The sequence below is a fragment of the Neofelis nebulosa genome, chromosome 9 (assembly GCF_028018385.1).
Source record: "Neofelis nebulosa isolate mNeoNeb1 chromosome 9, mNeoNeb1.pri, whole genome shotgun sequence".
Taxonomy (NCBI): Eukaryota; Metazoa; Chordata; class Mammalia; order Carnivora; family Felidae; genus Neofelis; species Neofelis nebulosa.
The window spans coordinates 57,733,054-57,751,202 of NC_080790.1; the positions used below are offsets into that span (position 1 = coordinate 57,733,054).

Consider the following 18,149-nt stretch of genomic DNA (forward strand, 5'->3'; position numbering starts at 1 on the left):
GTCATGGAAGCGACTGGAGGAAGAGTTTTAAAAAGGTGGAAGTCGGCCGCTATATTAGGTGACAAATCAATACTGAAGAAAGACTGTCAGATTTGGCAGTCAAATGAAGTGACCTGACCAAGGAGCAACTTGTATGAAACGGTGAGGACAAAAGCTAGACTGTGGTGGGTTTAGGAGAGAATGAAAATGAGGAAGAAAGTAGAGATTATACATTTATAACGTGACAACTATATGACAGCAAGTATTGAGATAAAAGTGAACACACTTGGTCTGCCACTTGGAATTTTTAAAAATCTACTAGCCCAAAATATCAAGTTTATTGAAATATTGGGGTATGTGATGGATCTTCTGCATATCTTTCAGCTGTTTATTGTTAGGTAAAATGTCAATGGTTAAAATTCAAGTCCATAACTAACAGAACTTCAGGCAGAAATTTCAAGTCTAGAACCATTAAAAGATTTATGATGATATTGATAGTAAAGCAACGTTTGTTTCTTTTGTGATCTTAATCATTGCGTGAACTTAATTGGTTTGAAATGAGATTTCAATGCAACCAATAGTATAAATTTGCCTATAGCACATTTATTATAACCCAAAAAAACCTATACGAGCATTTTTTTTATTCATTCCATAAACCTTTGCATGTATTACACATTCTGGTAGATTTAGATATGTGTATATAGAAAGAATTTAGTTTATTTGGTCATTGCTTTCCCCATCCCATCCAGGAATTTAAGAGTTAGTTGGTGAAGAAGCTAGTTGAGCAAATAGGTTCAATATTTATTATAGATACTAGGGTAGAAGTTCAGACGGATACAGCAGAGGCACAGAAGAATAAAATATTTTATATGAAACTATTTTGCCATCTGTCACCTATTTTTGCCAATGATTTTTACACCTATGCATTGTGTACATGAAGACGAAACAGAATGTTATCAACTCACAGCTGCTTCTTGGAAAACACGAGACATTTAGGACCCTGAATACATGCATATTATTACCGAGGGTTTTTTTTTTTTTAGGGGGTTACAAAAGAGTTAGGTTTAATATGATCTTGTTTTTATTAAAGTATACACTGCATATTACATTAAAATATATGCTATATATAGAAAAAGTCTGTAAAGATACACATTTAAAATATTAACGGGGGCGCCTGGGTGGCTCAGTCCATTGAGCATCCAACTCTTGATACCAGCTTGGATTGTCATCTCGCAGTCATGGGATTGAGTCCGGTGTCAGGCTCTGTGCTGAATGTGGAGCCTGCTTGAGATTCTCTCTCCCTCTCTCAGAATAAATAAATAAAATATTAGTGGGTTATATCTGGACAGTGGGATTATTAGGATATTATTTTCTTCACTATCCTTTTTTGTGCTTCAAATGTTTGTACAAGGAACAGGGCTTACATTATTGTCACAAATAACAATGGAACAAAACCACGGAGTTTTAACCACCACTTCTTACAAGCATTCGGCATGCGTACGTTCAAGCACACAGAGACTCGAGGTGTTTATGTTTTTATAGATTGTCCAATATTTAGTTGTTACATGTATAGCAACAAAAATTTCTCAGCCTACAAATGTCAGCAGACAACATCTCAAACAGACGTGTGTAGAAGTCAACTCCGTTGGTTAGTTCTCTTCTGCGAGGTGGCAAACCATCCAGGCACCGGCCACTGAAACACTGGGATTTACTTAAAACAGGGAGTGTACACAACGAATGCATACTATGTGAACTACTCAGTTTGGCCTCAAGCAACAAGACATTGGTAAAAAGTGACTTAAGCAATAAAGATTTACTGTCTCACAGAACATGAAATCCAGAAGGAGGTGAGTTCCAGATCTGGTTAACTCAGTAGCTCAGCAATTTCAGGATTCTGGGTCAGCTCTCCTTTGACTTTCTTGGCTTTCTCCTTCTGGTTAGCACCGAACATCACTGCCTCACATGAGAACTGAAGGCAGGAAAAGCAAGGCATTCTCCCCTCACTCCACCTCTCTTTTTTCCAGTGCTTCAAATCTTTCCCAGACCTGAATTTCCCTACCAGACATCTTCCTACATTTTATTGGCTATAGTGTCACAGTTCAGAGTAAGGAAAAATGGGTTGGGGGGGGGGGACTATAGTCGAAAGAAAATACCAGAGTCACCCCTAAACTGAGAATGGAGAGAAGGATTACCATTATTGCCCTAGACCAACAGTGTCCAGTAGAATTTAATGTGAGCCACAATGCCAAATCCTGAGTAGACTTTGGCTAAAAAGAAGCCTTCATTTTCTCCTTCACGAATGAGCTACAACATTAATAAGCAACATTGCCTCCCGTGAGCTAGAATTAGAAGCACCAAGGGTACATCTGGAAGTATTCCAACAAAGACACCTTAGTCATGGAACCTGGACTTTGAATTCCTGTGTTATGGTTCTAGATATGACCCTGCCTATCTATGTGGTCTTAATTGAGTCATGTGGCTTATCTGGGTGGCTTATCTGGGCTTATCTGCCCCCGCTTCCTCATCTTAAAACAGGTGGTTCTTTAAAATGTCCTTTGCATTCTAGTACTACAAGATTTTATACTACTGTTCAACTGGGACTTTCCCAGCCCTTTATCTGACATCAGCAAGTTGGGCCAGTGACACGTGGAAAGCTATTCAGAAGGGTACGCTTTCGGATGCCATGGGGCAAAATGCACTTTTAGAGGGAAAGAGAGAGGGCAAGCCACAGTGGCTTGTCATTCATTCGTAGTAAATATTACAGGACACCCACTATGTGCCCTAGTGACTCTAGATGGAGTAAGAGAGAATAAGTAGTCTCTGCTGTCAGAGAGCTTACTATCTAGTGGTAAGGTAATAGAGATAAGTAGATACACAATTACATAATGCACAAAGAAGCCCAGGATAGAGGAAGATGACGCTGTATCCTGGAGCACCTAGCCCCACGGAGGGGAGGGGACAGAACCTCACTGGAGGAAGTGATACCCAAGGGATGCCAGGAAGAAAAGTACTTGGTTGGCCCTCATGGCACTGTGGGAAATTGCCTGGCCTCCAGGGCATCTCACCCTGTAATTTATTTGCTTTTCTTTTCTCTGACGTATTGTTTTTCTATTCCTTTCTTCAATGCATGTGTCCAGATGTCTGTATGTCTGGGATCAGGTGAGAGCACCACGGAGAAACTCTTGCAGCAAACTGACAGTTTCTATTTCGGATCTTTCCACCACCTCCACTACCATCACTTACACCACTACCATTTCTGCCTTCATTATCACCTCTCAACACCTCCATCATCACCACCACCACCACCATCAACATCACTACCACCTCAACATCTTCATTATCACCTCCACCACCAAGAGCACCACCTCTGCCACCATCAAAAAAGTATACAAGTAGGGGCGCCTGGGTGGCTCAGTCGGTTAAGCGGTCGACTTCGGCTCAGGTCACGATCTCGTGGTTCACGAGTTCAAGTCCCATGCCGGGCTCTGTGCTGACAGCTCAGAGCCTGGAGCCTGCTTCAGATTCTGTGTTTCTGTCTCTCTCTGCCCCTCTCCTGTTCACCCTCTGTCTCTATCAAAAAAAAAAAAAAAAAGTATACAAGTAAGCCTTGTTTTAACTAATCTCGAAAGTGTGTATAAAGTCTGAGCTAATATAATGAACAAATTAGGGGATTTGCTTTTCCAAATTATTCAATCTACAGCAACCTTAAGTAGTTGCTTCCCTAGTATTTTTTTTATATGTGCATTGGTTTACAAACTTTTTTTTTTTTTTTTTTAAATTTTAGAGAAAGAAAGCATGAGATGGGGAGAGGAGCAGAAGGAGAAAGAGAATCTTAAGTAGACTTCATGCTCAGCACAGAGCCCGATGCAGGGCTCGATCCCATGACCCTGGGATCATGACATGAGCCAAAATCAAGAGTCAGACACTCAACCGACTGAGCCACCCAGGCACCCCAGTTTACAAACATTTTAACTGTCCAGATCTCTTTAGGAATACACTTATTTTAAGAAGCAAGGCACATCACAGACAGGATTTTCATGCTGAGAAAGAGGACAAGCATAATGAGCTGAAAAGGACTTTTTCCTTATTCATTAAATTATTGAGAAGAGTTTTGGAGTGCCTGGGTGGCTCAGTCAGTTTGGCGTCCAACTTCGGCTCAGGTCACGATCTTGAGGTCCGTGGGTTGAAGCCCTGTGTAGGGCTCTGTGCTGACAGCTCGGAGCCTGGAGCCTTCTTTGGATTCTGTGCTTCCCTCTCTCTCTGCTCCTCTCCTGCTTGAGCTGTCTCTCTCTCTCTCTCAAATACACATTAAAAAAAAAAAATTATTGAGAAGAGTTTTTTGGCACACACAAATCTACTCAACATTAAGCAGTTTTAGTTACTTGGTCATAAATCAGTGACTATAAAGGTGGAAGTTAATTCTATCAATAGTAGTCCTATATATAAATAGTAACATATATAAAAATGATTCATATATTTATATACTTACACTTATATATTTTATGTGAATCATGTATTTGTATACACAAATATACAATACTTATAAATGTGATCAATGTATACTGCTATTATAAATATCCTTCCCTAATTATGAAACTTGGGTTAGAGACTGAAGTAGACTGTAAAAACGATTACAAATTCCTCTCATCCTTGCATGTACATCCCTTGCTTGCTACATACTGTGCTACTCTTCTTATCAAGGAGAGTCTATTTCCCCACTCCTTGACTCTTGACTCTGGGTTGGTAGTGTGACTTCCTTTGTTGTTGGGATATTAACAAATGTGCCACAAACAGAGGCTTGAAAAATGCACGCACTTTGGGGTTTGCCCTCTCTTACTGATTTGGGAACCCTGCCACACCACCATATGATCTAATCTGGGTTGGCCTCCTGGAGAATAACAGATCATGTGGAGCAGAGATGAGCTAGTCTAGCTCAGGCCCCTGTGAGATAGATCAGCTCACCAAATCACCAGATATATTAAAGACCATCCTAGACCATCCAGCCCCAGCTGAGCTGGGCAAGGCCAAAAGAGCCACTAAGTCAACAGACCAGAGCCTCATGAGAAATAATAAAATGTTTATTGTTTTAAGCCACGAAATTTTGTGGTGGTTATACAGCAAAAGCGAACTGATACAAGAACCATACATTACTGAGCTTATTGGAGCCACAGTTGCCCCAAATATGATTTTTCATTTTCTTCCAATTCTAAGAGCTCAGTTGATTCTCTTTCAGGATTAAGCTTCTTTTCTCAGTATGGTCTTTACAGAAGAAGAGGGTGGGGAATAAAGGTAGAAAAAATGAGGCATGATGTTAAGAGTGAGGAGGAACAGGTATGAATTACAGAGGTGATGGTGACACCAAAAAGAGACGTCGCTACAACTCATACAGTGGTGGCTAACTTCCTGGGAGAAGGTCACTCTACAAAATCGGAATCTCTATGAAACTCCCTGGCACTGACCCCAGATGTCCCTATGTTCAATTGCAAACACACATTCTAAAATTCCCCTTCTGTTCCATTCCTTAGTTCCTCTCAAATCTTTTTCACGATCCCAAATATGGCTTTCTATTTTGGTAGTTAGAATTTTTTTTGGCTATAAGTGACAGAAACCAAATTTGATCTTCAAAGTCCAGATCATCCTTAAGCTTTAGACGAGATTGAATTCAGTTGCTCAAATGATGTCCTCAGGGAACTGTCTCTCTGTCTCTGTCTCCAGGTTCTGCTTTCCTCTGTGCTAGCCTCATTGTATCCCTTAATCCCAGACCTATTTTGTAGGTCCTAGAGTTGAGTAGTGGCAACTGTCAGTTATGTCTCTTCATCTTTGGGAGACCGAACCTTCCTCCCCTTCCCCACCAGTTACCCTAATCACATGAAAGGCACCAAGAGTCATCCAATTTTCCAAGTCAAAAACTTGGAAGTTATCCCAGACTTCTCTGTTAGTCCCCACCTCTAATAGATCTGAAAGCCAAGTCATTTCTACCCCACCTGTGTCTTTGGAATTGGTTTTCCCTCTCCACGGCCACTGCTACTGTGCGTTGTCATGCACTGTTACCCTGTCATGGAAGAAGAAAGTTTCTTCCTAACCAGTCTTTGTTTTGCTTCCTACAAACCATCCTCCATGCCTGGAGGAATCTATAAAAAATGTAAATTTGAGTGTAGCATTCCCTGCTGAAAAAGTTTGGTTATGGGGGTACCTGGCTGGCTCAGTAGAGCATGTGACTCTTGATCTCAGGGTTGTGAGTTGGAGCCCCATGTTTGGTGTAGAGAGTACCTAAAAAATAAAGTCTTAAGAAAAAAAAAAGTTTGGTTATGTAACTTGTGTAAACTGCTTTATAAAACTGGGGTACAAACATGATCCCACTGGGTGATTTTTCCAATCACTTGAACCCCTTGCTGCTTGGTTGGTAGAAAGCCTAGTTAATTTGGATAGAGTTCCCTAGAAACAGAGCCTGAGCTAGGGGTAAGTGTTGTTATTTTAGGGACCTCTGCTCCCTGCCACTTGGTCTGTGGCTATGCTCACTGTAACTCAGTCTGCCTGCCAGTCTATACTACAGTCTTGGGCAGGAGATTGGGAATTGGTGTCTTTCCTCCTAAGAGGCCCAGAGCCCCCCACTCAAATTGCTGTACCCAGTGACAAATTCTGCCTACGTGGGGTCTCATAGAGGGGCCTTAATCCAGTCATAAAAGATTCATGCAGAGGTCAAAGACACAAATGCCTGTAGGAGCCTGAAGCTTGACAGATAAGGCAGAGGCCACCCAAAACAATCAGTTGTTACCATGCAGGAATTTGGCACTCACAGTAGCTACACCTTTGGATCTTTTCAGGAGCCACAAATCTTAATTTTTAAGTGAAACATTCTGATTTTAAATTGTTAGCTTAATTTTAATTTTTATTTTTAAGCAGGAGAATCAAAACATGTCTAGTGCCTTATCTGGCCCTGGAGCTATCAGTTTGTGGATGCGGTTTTATGCCCTAAATCCTAGAACAATGAATGCCCACTTGTCTCACATTTGCATAACTATGGGGCCACTGCAAAGAATTGGGGCTGACAAAGATCAACTGTGAACCAGCTACATAAGGTTCCCTGACTTCAAGACGGTCTAAAGTCCTTTAGTGTGGCCTACGTGGCCTCCCTGACCTGGCTCCTAGCCTTCTCTGGGACTTGTTACTCCCGCATTCCCCCACATGTCTCACACCTCAGGGCTTCTGTGTTCACTGGGCTATTCCAGAGGCCCTTACTTTGAGTTATCTAATTAACACTCACACCCTCCTTCAAGATCGGATTCAAGCACCCCCTTTCTCTGGACAGCCTTCCTTCCCCCAACTTCTGCTTTTTCCCCCGGCTTACTCCAGGTTTTAGAGGGGTACCCCACTGCCCTAACGTTTTCTTTAAAGGCCTGTTGTCCCACCCGACCTAACCCCTAGAGGGCGGGACCCTGGGTTTCTTTCCTCACCTCTGTATCCTCATTGCCTCATAGAGTACCCACACTTTTAAGTGCAGATTGGAGGAATGGGCCTCGAATTTGAAAAATAATGAGCCTAACCATTGCCTTTCACACGCTAGAAACCCATTGGCAAAGAACTGGTAACTTTTGAGAAAAATTGAAACTTCTTTAAGAGAAGACTGGAGGGAACCCTCTGCATACTTTCATTTTTAAAATGACCACACATTTGTGAAATATTTGTTGCAAAGAAATAAGTGTTTATACTTCCTCAGCTTTGGACATAACTGAGTTCTATGAATTCTAGAACTGGAGAACAGCTGAACTGACTCCTTGCACTAGTTTCCCCGCCCCCCCCCCCCCCCCCCCCCCGTCTCAACCCCGTCTAACCTCAAAGGTCCCAGGACTCTTACTGTCAGGACTGTTGGCTGCCTCGGAGGAGAGACGGAACCAGCTGTTCTAGAATGAAACAGTACTTCTACAGAGACGGCGGCCTACGTTAGGAGAGCGAGCAGCCACAGTCGAAAGACCCTTTGAATTCGCTCTGAAATCGACTGAGGCTGGTAGACTGAAACTCCAGAGGCTAACCCTAAGCGGTTACATTTTCTCGACCAAAAGGTTTCCCAGCCCTGTCACTCATTCCCTGCTTTCTCTCCCTCCCCAACGCGCACACACAATTTTGGTGGACCGCTGCACTTGACATTGAGCCTGTCTCCTACCTGCAGTAGGGCACCTCGGGGAGCCGCGAGGTTGCCGTTTCATTCATAATATATGACCTCAAGGGAGGAGGGAGACAGGGACAAGAGCCTTTCATCTCTGTTACTTAAAATCCCAGCAGCGCGACCGAAAAGGAAAATGAGCTGGGAGTGAGCGGCATCGGGGCAAGTATGGCACGATAACGGTACGAGCGAGCGCGTCAGAGGCCCGCCCGCCGGCTATTTATACTGCGGAGATTATGCAATCTGGCTCCAGCCATTCATGCCCGGACTGGGACGCCCCGCGCCGCGGGGGGGGGGGGGGGGGCGGGGGGGGGGCGCATCATTCCCGGGCTCCGGGTCAGTTTCTAAGTTTGCATCATCCCCTTCATTACGAGAGCTTGGGTTTCCATTCCTGCCGGCCGGTCTTGGGAGAGACAGCTGGGCTACAAACTCACTTGGCACACGCGACCGCTTACTTAAACATAGTAAAGGCACCGGGACGCCGAGGCGCGGCCGAGTGGCGCTCGGGGCTGGGCTCACGGCAGACCGGAAGGAACTGATAAACCCAGCGCTAATGATACCTGCTCCCTCCCCCGTCGGAAGTGTCCTCCTAGCGCCGGTCATTGAGAAATACCGAAGGGGCAGAACGGGGGTGAGGTGAGGACAGGCCTGGGCGCAGCTGCGCGCGCCTCGCGGGGCGGGGAGCGAGCCCGCCGCGGCAGTGGGGCCTTCTGCCGGGCGGGTCGGGCGGTACAAACCTTAGGGCACAGCCGAGTCCTCTCCAAGTCACCCCCGCCCCGCGCGCGCCCCCGGCGGGGCTGGAGGGAGTGATTTACCAGATCCCACCAGCAACCCCACCCGGGGAAGATCTACACTCGCGGCCCTACCGGACCCCGGTGGGGTGGGAGGACGCAGAGAAGGGGCGAAGGACGCGAACGAGAGAGCGGATCGCCCAGAAAGATAAAATGTCCGCTTCTCCCGGCGCCAGTGCAGGGCAGTAGGGAGCGGGGGCTGCGGCCGGCTTCCGAGTGAAACGAGACCTGCGGGTCTACTGAGCATGCCCATCCGGTGGCCTCCGAGGGTCGCTCCGGTTCCGCGCTCCGGGCTTTCCCCGCGGCCGGCGGAAGGACCCGAGTCGGGGGGGGGGGGGGGTTGTGTGGGGGAAATGGTGCTTCCATGCCCCGGACTCGGGCTTGAGGGGTGGGTAGGTGGGGGTCCTCCTGGGGGCTCCTCTGGGTGTGCGTCAAGTTGTGAGAAGACCGACTCTACTTTTGAAGCTGTCCGATCTCACTCTGAGTCGACACCCATGAATTGATCGTGTTCAGAGCTATCTGCCCCGTTTTGCTGGTTATGGGGGAGAGACACGGATGTGGGTATTTAAGCTTTCAGTAACGTTATTAAGTTAAAGTCCTAAATCCCTAGTATTCTAGTAACCATTCTACAGACTTGGATAACACCCTGCTATTCAGATCAATAAACACATCTGAGTTATTCGCCCAATACTGCCATTTATTTTACGGAGCTGCAGGAGTCAGTAATTGATGGGGAGGACCTGCTAGGAACATTTCCATCAAAAAGTCCTTTTGGGTGACAAACAAGGAAGAAGAGAACTGGAAGAATTTCTTTACAGGAACATGACGGACCGTGAGTGAAGGGGGGTGGCATTTGGTAATACAATTGGCTAGAGAGAAGAAAGGGTTGCCACCAATCTATTTGCAGTGTGCTGCTTATTAACACACTATCTTCACTGTGTAGCCATTTATTCTTCCCAGCAATCCTACGTTGTGGTATTATCCTGACACTACAGATGCCGAACCCAAAGCTCAGAGAACTGGAATCTGGCATCAGGGTATCCAAGTGGGGACCTGGTGACTCCTGGACTTTAGAATGTTTTCCTTTGCTCCTCTGGCTGCCTGGTCTGCCATCTGGGCCATTCACTGCTATTAGCAGGGAACTGGATTAATGAGTGGTGATGACACCAATTCACTTGCCTACCTGCAGAAATTAATTCATCTCACCTGCCACGTTGCCATTTGGGTACTCTGAAAGTGGAGGGTGGAGCCATAGAGATGCCCATTGGATGCATACTTCTGACATGGACAAATGTCTGTTCCTGGAAGTTCAGGAATAACTGAGTGGGATCTCTTTCAGTGCCTCCAGGAGAAAAGCAATGCCCAAAGGTGAGAACTGGATAGATGCCTTAGCCTTATGGGGATTTAGAGAACAATGAGATCCTCCTTTGTTCAGTGCTTTCTCATAGACTGTCAATGGCCCCCAAACCTGAGAAAGACAAGATTGGCCTTGTTAGCCCTGTTTTATAAAGAAACTGAAGAATTGCTAAGTCTTACTCAAGGTTTCAGGGCTGCTAGGAAATAAACAGAACCCAAGCATTCCTCCCGTCTAGTTCTCTTTTCAGCACTACATACCAGCACTCAGCATCAAAGGTGGGTGAACACCAATCCATGTCCACAAAGATCATGGCTGTGATAAGCGTGAACCTAGGGTAAACCACTAGTTTCTCCTTGACTCAAGGTGATACTCTTACTATCTATCTTTGGAACACTTATAGCTCTCCAAATGCATGTATATACCCCTTACGTATACTAACTGTATTTGAGACATATATTTAATCTCTTAATTTGTTCCATGGTTGCTATTTACTTAAAACCTCTGCATGTTTTCTTGGTACATTCAGGAGGATGGAAAAGTCTACTGTGCTTGAAGAGTAGGAAGGAGCGGGGGCTGTATCTCTTGCTCTCTAGCAAGACGATCAGAAGGAAATACTGAACAGCTATGTAATTTGTGGGACCCACTGCAAAGTAAAAATATTGACCCCTGTTCCAACACTATAAATAATTTCAAAATTGCAACAGGAGAGGGGTGGCTCAGTTGGTTAAGCATCTGACTTCGGCTCAGGTCAGGATCTCTGGGTTTGTGGGTTTGAGCCCCACATCAGGCTCTGTGCTGACAGCTTGGGAGCCTGGAGCCTGCCTGGGATCCTGTGTCTCCTTCTCTCTCTGCCCTTCCCCCCTCACACTCTGTCTCTCTCTCTCTCAAAAGTAAATAAACATTAAGAGAAAAAAACCAAAAAACAGCAACAGCGGACACTCAAACCAAGTAAAGATCCCTGTGTAACTGGACAGGTTACATGCCAAGGAAGCCAGTCCTGTCCGTTGCCCAGAAAGTGCTGCTTTGGAGAGCATGGGCCCACCCAGCCCCAGCCCCATAGTCCCAGGACAAGGCAAGAAAAATCATTTAAAGACAAAGGTGTGGGGGGGGGGGCGGGGGGGGGGATGGATCCAGAAGCTCTCCATCGCCCCATCTGTGCCAAAGCCCACGGGGCTGGTAACCTCTGGCCCAGTAACTACGGCCTTCAAGGGCCTGGGACAAGGGGCATCCTCAACCAACATTAGAGAGGTTTACTAAATAATTTTTAAAATGTATTTGGGCTTACCTTTTAACCCGAGGAAGTCCATCATTTCTACTGAAATGCAAACGTTTCTGGGCTGTGCTGTGTTGGATTTACTTTTTTTTTTTTTAATGTACAAATAACGATTCCTCAAAAACGCCCGTTCCGCTAGCAAGACAAAGATCACAAGATTCACGTGAAATTGAGAAAAAGGCCTCTGCCATTCAGAACCCCGCAAAAAGCACCTGTGCCGCCCCCACCCTCCTGCTCCATGGTTAGGGGTACTTGGTCCTCTGAGCCCGAGCACCCCTCGGCGTCTCCCCTGATCTCCGCGTCTTCGCCCCCGCCCCCCACTATTTTTAATCCAGGGGTTTAGATCGAGGGAGGGAACCAAACTGGAGCCAGATGTGTGCGAGTCCCCGGCTCCCGCCTCCTCCCTATTCTTGGGCATCTTAAAACCCGGAACGTGAGAGAAAAAGGATCCGGAGCTAGACAGACGCCGCACAAACAACTCCGCTCCGCTGCTCCTCCGGGAGTGGAAGCCAGTAGGGAGGGGGAAAGGAAGCGGGGCATGCTCAGTAGGCGGGACAAAGTTTTTTTTTTTTTCCTCCCTTTTTTTTTTTTTTTTTTTTTTTTTCTTTCGGTCGCAAGTAGGAAGCTTTTTGCACTCCACCACCTCTGGCCGCTGGGAAGACGTCATCGCTTCCGCCCTACTTCCTCCTCCTGTTGGCGGCGGTGAGAATCCAATATGGAGTAAATCGGTAGAGTCGAGAGATGGGGCTCGGACGGGGCGCCCTGCACCGCCTCCCAGGCGCACCTCCCCCGGCTGCCGACCGCTCCCCGGAACCGTGATTGGCCCGGCCCCCGGGGGCGACCCCGGACCGAGCCCCCACCCCCGGCCGGCCCTCCTCTCCTCCTCCTCTCAGCAGTCCCCGCCGCTCCACGGCGCGCTTGTTTTTCTTCTCCTCTCCCCCACCGCCGTCCCCTGCCCAAATCTCTCCCCTTCTGCCCGCAGCCTAGCCCCCAGAGCCCCTCCTGCCTCGCCCGCGGCGCTGCGGCGCTCACTCCTCCGGCAGCCTGCCTTTGCACCCCTTCCCCAAACCTCACCTCGCGCTCCTGTCGCCCAGCTTCCCCTTCTGCCTTCTGCGGCGCCCCCTTCATCTCTTGCGGCTCCCCCTCCCCAACCAAATCAGGCGATCTCCGGAGATGTGAAGAAGGGGGGTGAACGGACAGGAAGATGAAGGGAGCAAAGCTGCCCGCCGCGGGACAGGCGTCTAGGTGAACAGGAAAATGACCGAAGAAACACACCCGGACGAGTAAGTTTGGCCGCGGGGTGGGAAGAGGGTGCCCCGCGGGGGCAGCGTGGGGGCCGGGGCTGAGGACGCAGGCGGGGACGCTGGTTGGGTGAACTTGGCATGGGGTGCAGCGACTCGCTGGCCTGTGGGCTTCGGGATGCGAGATTTCTACCCTTGTTGAAGTGAGGAGGGGGCAAAGACTGCTGCGGGCCGGCGGGGGTGCGCCTTGGGTCGGCCAGCTGGTGGCCGCGGCGGGGGCCAAGGGCGAGCGGGTGACCTCGGGGCGGTCCCCGCTCCTTCTCCGGGGACTCACAAACACCCCCTCCCCCCCGAAATCTTTGGCGGCCGGAGCCCAAGACCTGACACCCCCTCTCCGGCTTCCTGGGGTCGGTGGGTTTTCACTTGGTGACTTTGTGACTCCTGCCCCACCGCTCGCCCCCTTCCTCCCGGGTCCCTTAGGGAGCCCACTGGGGCCCAGGCTCCGCCATTTCGTTTTCTTGAATCGCTCTCATTTGCATACCACATTTTCATTCATAAAAACACGGCGGAGCGAGGAGAGGACTGGGCGCGGACTGCGCGGGGGTCTGCGTGAGCCCGGATCCCCCGGCGGGTCATCGCGCCGGAGCCGCCCGAGGGGTCCCGCGGCGCGTGTGAGCGTGTGTGCACACGCTTGTGGGCTCGGGACAGGCGCCCCGCGGGGTCCGGGCAGCTCGGGGGCGGATCCGAGTCGTGTGCGGCGGGGGCGGGCGAGAGCGTGCGGGACAACGTGCTGCGGGCCTGTGTGTGTGTGTGTGTGTGTGTGTGTGTGTGTGCGCGCGCGCGTGCACAGGCATTCGTGCCCGGCCCGCGAGCCCGAGGGGAACAATGCTCGGGACACTCCGCTGGAGGGGCTCCGGGTCTGACCCACCGCCCTCCGCGGGATGGGTGCCTTTTTTTCCCAGCCGCAGGCCAAGGTGAGGCTCCCTGCAGCCTTGCGGTCGCGAAATCGCGTTTGTCTTTCTCCCACCCCCGTCCGAGGCGTTTCCAATCGCCGGAGAAGCGGAGGCCGGGCTCCTGGGCCCGGCGCCTGAGGTCGTCGGTTTCGGGTCCGAGTGGTCACCGCACGGTGGCTGTTGACGCTGCTCAGTGGCTGTGCCCGCCACCAGCCACTTTTTTTTTTTTTTTTTTTTTTTTTTTTTTTTTTTTTTGTGAATAAGACGCTCTCCTTTATTGTCACATGATATCCTTCCCCTCCTCCCCTGCACATTCATAAATCCGGAGACTGCCTCGGCTCCTTTCATTCAGAGCTGCCATTAGCCAAGGTAGCAGTGGAGCTGGCTTGGGCGTAAAGAGACTGTTGGCAGCCGTGAGGACGCGCCCTGGGGGGAGGCCCAGAGCTTGTCTTCGGGGAAATAGGGGCTTCGGGTAGCTGCTCTCCGGGGTCTTTTGCCCCTGCAAGCATTGAGAGTGCAGAGAGGGGAAGTGACTCAGGGTTGGATGACGGGGAGGGCTTTTCTTGCAGCAGGTGACAGAATGTTGTGCTCTACTCTTAAGAATCTACTTCACTTTTTTTTTTTTTTTTTTAAATGTCCCTTTATCCTTTGGTGTCTGCTGTTGCCAGGCTGGGCGGGAGGGGGTGTTGAGAGGGTTGGTGTTTGGGAAAGGGAATTTCCTTCCTGTGGTCCCCAGAGATATTTGCAGTAACCCCTGGTTTGCCAGACACCCGCAGCTAGAGAGCATCCGCCTTGTGTGCCTGTCGCTGCCCTCCCACCACCTATGCCGGTGTTTCTATTTTAGGTATTTTGCTTTGTCTTCATAGACTGTTCTTGAAACGGTAAAATGAAAAAAGTTGCGCTTGTAGGGCTGAAATATGGAGGGGAAGAAATATGCTGCTGGGCCTTCCTCCCTTTGGGACTTGACTAAAGAACAAGTATTTTTCTGGGTCTTCGTTTGTCTTTGCACACAAATAGCAGTAGTAGCAGGGAGGGACCATTACCTTGCAACCTCTGGACTTGGGGATTATTGTTGGAGATTGGTTCTACTTGCCCTGCATTGGGTTCCTTGGCTCCATCTCTTGGGAATACTGGCCTGGATTCTCCCTTTTCACCGGAGCATATCAGCTTTGCATCCTACCCCATCTTATATCCAAAGCAAAAGGATTTTGGGTGGAATCACCAGCAAGAAATGACTATCTCTATTTTCTGCTTTCAGAGCAGCTTAGCATGGAACTGGCTGCCCCCACTGCTGTCAGAAGCCCAGTTAAGACAATGGGTATTTGAGGACAGGTTCTGGTTTCAGTTAGAGAAGCAGAAAGCTGTGGTACCTTAGCCCACTGCAGAAGTGGCCTTCCCGGGATTACTTTTAATGCAGTGACCTTGGCCTGAGACATGAAATGTAAGCCTGTAAGAAAACAGGCTTCATGGGCTATAAACTGCCATTTGTGGACACTGTCCATTATATTCTTCAAGTTCTTATGTAATGACCCATCTGAAAAATTCCTTTTAAATGTTAATGCCTGGAAGAAGGTATCTCTCTGGGTTACAGAGCTTTGCTGTGATTGCTTTTTTGTTGTTGTGGGGTTCTGTCTGGAAGCTCCAACCTAAAATCATTGCTTGATTACAGTAGTCATAGTAGCCTAGGTTTTTGCTAGATTTATTTACCCCTCCCCTGTATGAATTTTGATCTTTTATTTTCTCGTCAAATGGCTTTATGTTTGAGTTCCCGCAGATACCTCTTAGAAGTAGACGAGGAGTGTTACATATAAAGAGAATTGGTGACCTCAAACTGGAGACTTATGGGAGATATATGTATGCTTTAGGTAAAATAGATTTTCTTGATAGTCCATATATATTTGAGGTTTTTCTTAAGTGATACAGATATATAAATGTCACATTTAGCATCACAGTACAATAAGAATCTTGCAAGTGGCAAAATTGTGCCTAATTTTAAAAAATAATAAATGTTTTGTCTTCTAATGCTCCTTTCCATGTGATTTAAAACTCCGCTAGTAAATATATGGTAGTTCAGGAAAGCTTGTCTGCTCTTTTTGCCGATTGCCCTAAAAAATAGGTTCCATATAGAAACTACTCTGACCACTCTCGGATCCCCCTCCATCTAGAAATGCATGTTAAGGTTTATAATTCCACAGACTTTTTTTTTATAATTCAAAAGTAAAAAGCATCGGAAAACTATTGAAAGTGATCTTTTGTACATAAGAGTGGAAACATTTTTTAAATCCTGTGCATTTTGTCTATCTTTAAAGCATTTGATTATGGCCATGAATGGTTTGGAAATTCATAGACAAAATGAAGAAACCCTTCTCAAGCAAGCTTAACTCAGGAGACATGGGTGCTCTTTGGGAATTTTGTTCCTCTCATAAACTCTTCTCTGAAACACATATCTCACTGAGAATGGACTTGTAGCTTTGTCCTTAGTCCTGTTTTTCCTAATATTGAAAGGTCTCCCCTTAAAAAAAATTTAAATATTTTTGCTGAACCATTTCAAAGAAATTAGACATCAGAACACCTTATGTCTAGATACTTTAGCTTTCCAAAAGATGAGGATGCTCTTCCGAAGCCTCAATACTATCACGCTTTACAAAATTAAGAATCATTCCCTGTTGTCTTTAACATTCAGCCTAATTGAAAAATGTCTTTTACAACTGCCATTTCAGCCAGGTGCCAGTTAAAGATCCTGAGTTAAATGCATTTAATTTATACTTAAGGCTCAAGGCTCAGCCATTTGCTCACTTTCTGATCAAAGGCAAGTTACTTACATATCACCTTGGTTTTATCTGAGTGAATAAAATGAGAGTAAATATTACCAGTCTCATGGAGTTGTGAAAATTAAATGAGATAGCCCATGTAAAGCTTACGGTTCAGCACCAGGCATAAAACAGGTGTTTGGTATTGGCTCTTTGCAGGGCCCTGAGATAGATTTCTTACAGGCTCAGCTTGTTAATTTTCACACAACCCTATGAAGGAGCTACTGCATTTAACTGATGAGAAAGCTTAAATAAAGTTGCTTGCCTAAGATAGCAAACATTTTTTTTATAGTACTTTACTCATTTATTCTTCCCAGCAATCCCCCCAGTAGATGTGGCATTACTAGCCCTATTTATAGATGGGAAAACTGAGGCTGGGAGAAGTTGAGTAACTTGTCCAAGGTCATTATCATTAGTAAGTGAAGGAGCTGGATTGTGACTCTAGCAGCCTGACTCAGAATGGACTGTTTTTAACCACCATGAGGTACTGTCTGAAAAGAAGACAGGGTGGCCAGCCTTAGTCATTCTGACTTCCGAGCTCACACTGTTTCTGTCAGTCTGTCCCTAATTCTTTGGTATTGGTGACAGTCTGTCATGCCGTAATTTTTTCCACTTCCCTTATCTTCCCTGAAAATGATACAAGGCACATACGGAATTAAAGTGAATTGAGGCTCACATACTGAGCCTGGGTGGCTCACTTGGTTGAGTGTCTGACTCTTGATTTTGGCTCAGGTCATGATCCCAGAATTTTGGGATCGAGCCCTACCTCAAGCTCTGCACTGAATGTGGAACTGCTTAAGATTCGGTCTCTCAAACTGAGGGTTGATGGGGGGTGGGAGGGAGGGGAGGGTGGGCGATGGGTATTGAGGAGGGCACCTTTTGGGATGAGCACTGGGTGTTGTATGGAGACCAATTTGACAATAAATTTCATATATTAAAATTAAAAAAAAAAAAGATTCGGTCTCTCCCTCTCTCTCAGCTCCTTTCCTCTGCTCACACTCTCTCTCTCTCTCTCTCTGTCTCTCAAAAGTAAATTTAAGCAAACATGGGCTTGAAAATTCTTTGATACACCTTCAGATAATCGTATGAATTCAGAGTTGGTTATTGCTGGACATTAGCTGTACATTTATTGAAATAACGGTTGTGTAAATAATTAGACCTGGTACGACAAATATTGATCTAGTTTCTTTGCATCAGCCTTAAAAAAGGGATGTTTCAGGGTGCCTGCTTCTCTCAGTCCATTAAGCGTCTGACTTGATCTTGGCTCAGGTCATGATCTCAAGGTTTGTGATATCAAGCCTGGAGTTGGACTCTACGCTGACAGTGCTGAGCTTGCTTGGGATTCTCTCTCTCTCTCTCTCTCTCTCTCTCTCTCTCTCTCTAAATAAATAAATAAATAAACAAATAAACAAACAAACAAACTTTTTTTTTTTTTTTTAGAGGGATGTTTTACTCCACATGAACAGAATCCTTAAATGTTAAAAACATGGAGTTGACTCTGTGGAATTGGAATCTTGGTCCATTCATCAGAAGATCTTGAAAGCAAGACAAAAAAAAAACAAAACAAAACTTGGAAAGACCTTA

The 18,149-nt window shown here is 46.8% G+C and overlaps 1 protein-coding gene and 2 long non-coding RNA genes across 3 annotated transcripts in view; 1 reads left to right on the plus strand and 2 right to left on the minus strand.

Annotated features, from left to right (window-relative positions):
- Nucleotides 1–562: 562 nt before the first annotated feature.
- Nucleotides 563–12,147, minus strand: LOC131485010 (uncharacterized). The gene is made up of 2 exons (XR_009248575.1): nucleotides 11,574–12,147; nucleotides 563–1,948 (listed from the first exon to the last, which is right to left on the minus strand). It is a non-coding gene; the product is annotated as an uncharacterized LOC131485010 (long non-coding RNA).
- On the minus strand, nucleotides 5,042–8,433 carry LOC131485011 (uncharacterized). Its single transcript, XR_009248576.1, has 2 exons — nucleotides 8,141–8,433; nucleotides 5,042–6,263 (listed from the first exon to the last, which is right to left on the minus strand). It is a non-coding gene; the product is annotated as an uncharacterized LOC131485011 (long non-coding RNA).
- Nucleotides 12,148–12,276: 129 nt separating the features above from the next.
- The window catches only part of SPRED2 (sprouty related EVH1 domain containing 2), a 114,608-nt gene continuing 108,735 nt past the window's right edge, over nucleotides 12,277–18,149 (plus strand). The window contains exon 1 of the mRNA XM_058683900.1: nucleotides 12,277–12,844. Within this exon, the coding sequence (XP_058539883.1) occupies nucleotides 12,819–12,844 (26 nt within the window). The 5' untranslated portion in view covers nucleotides 12,277–12,818. The remainder of the gene's footprint in view (nucleotides 12,845–18,149) is intronic.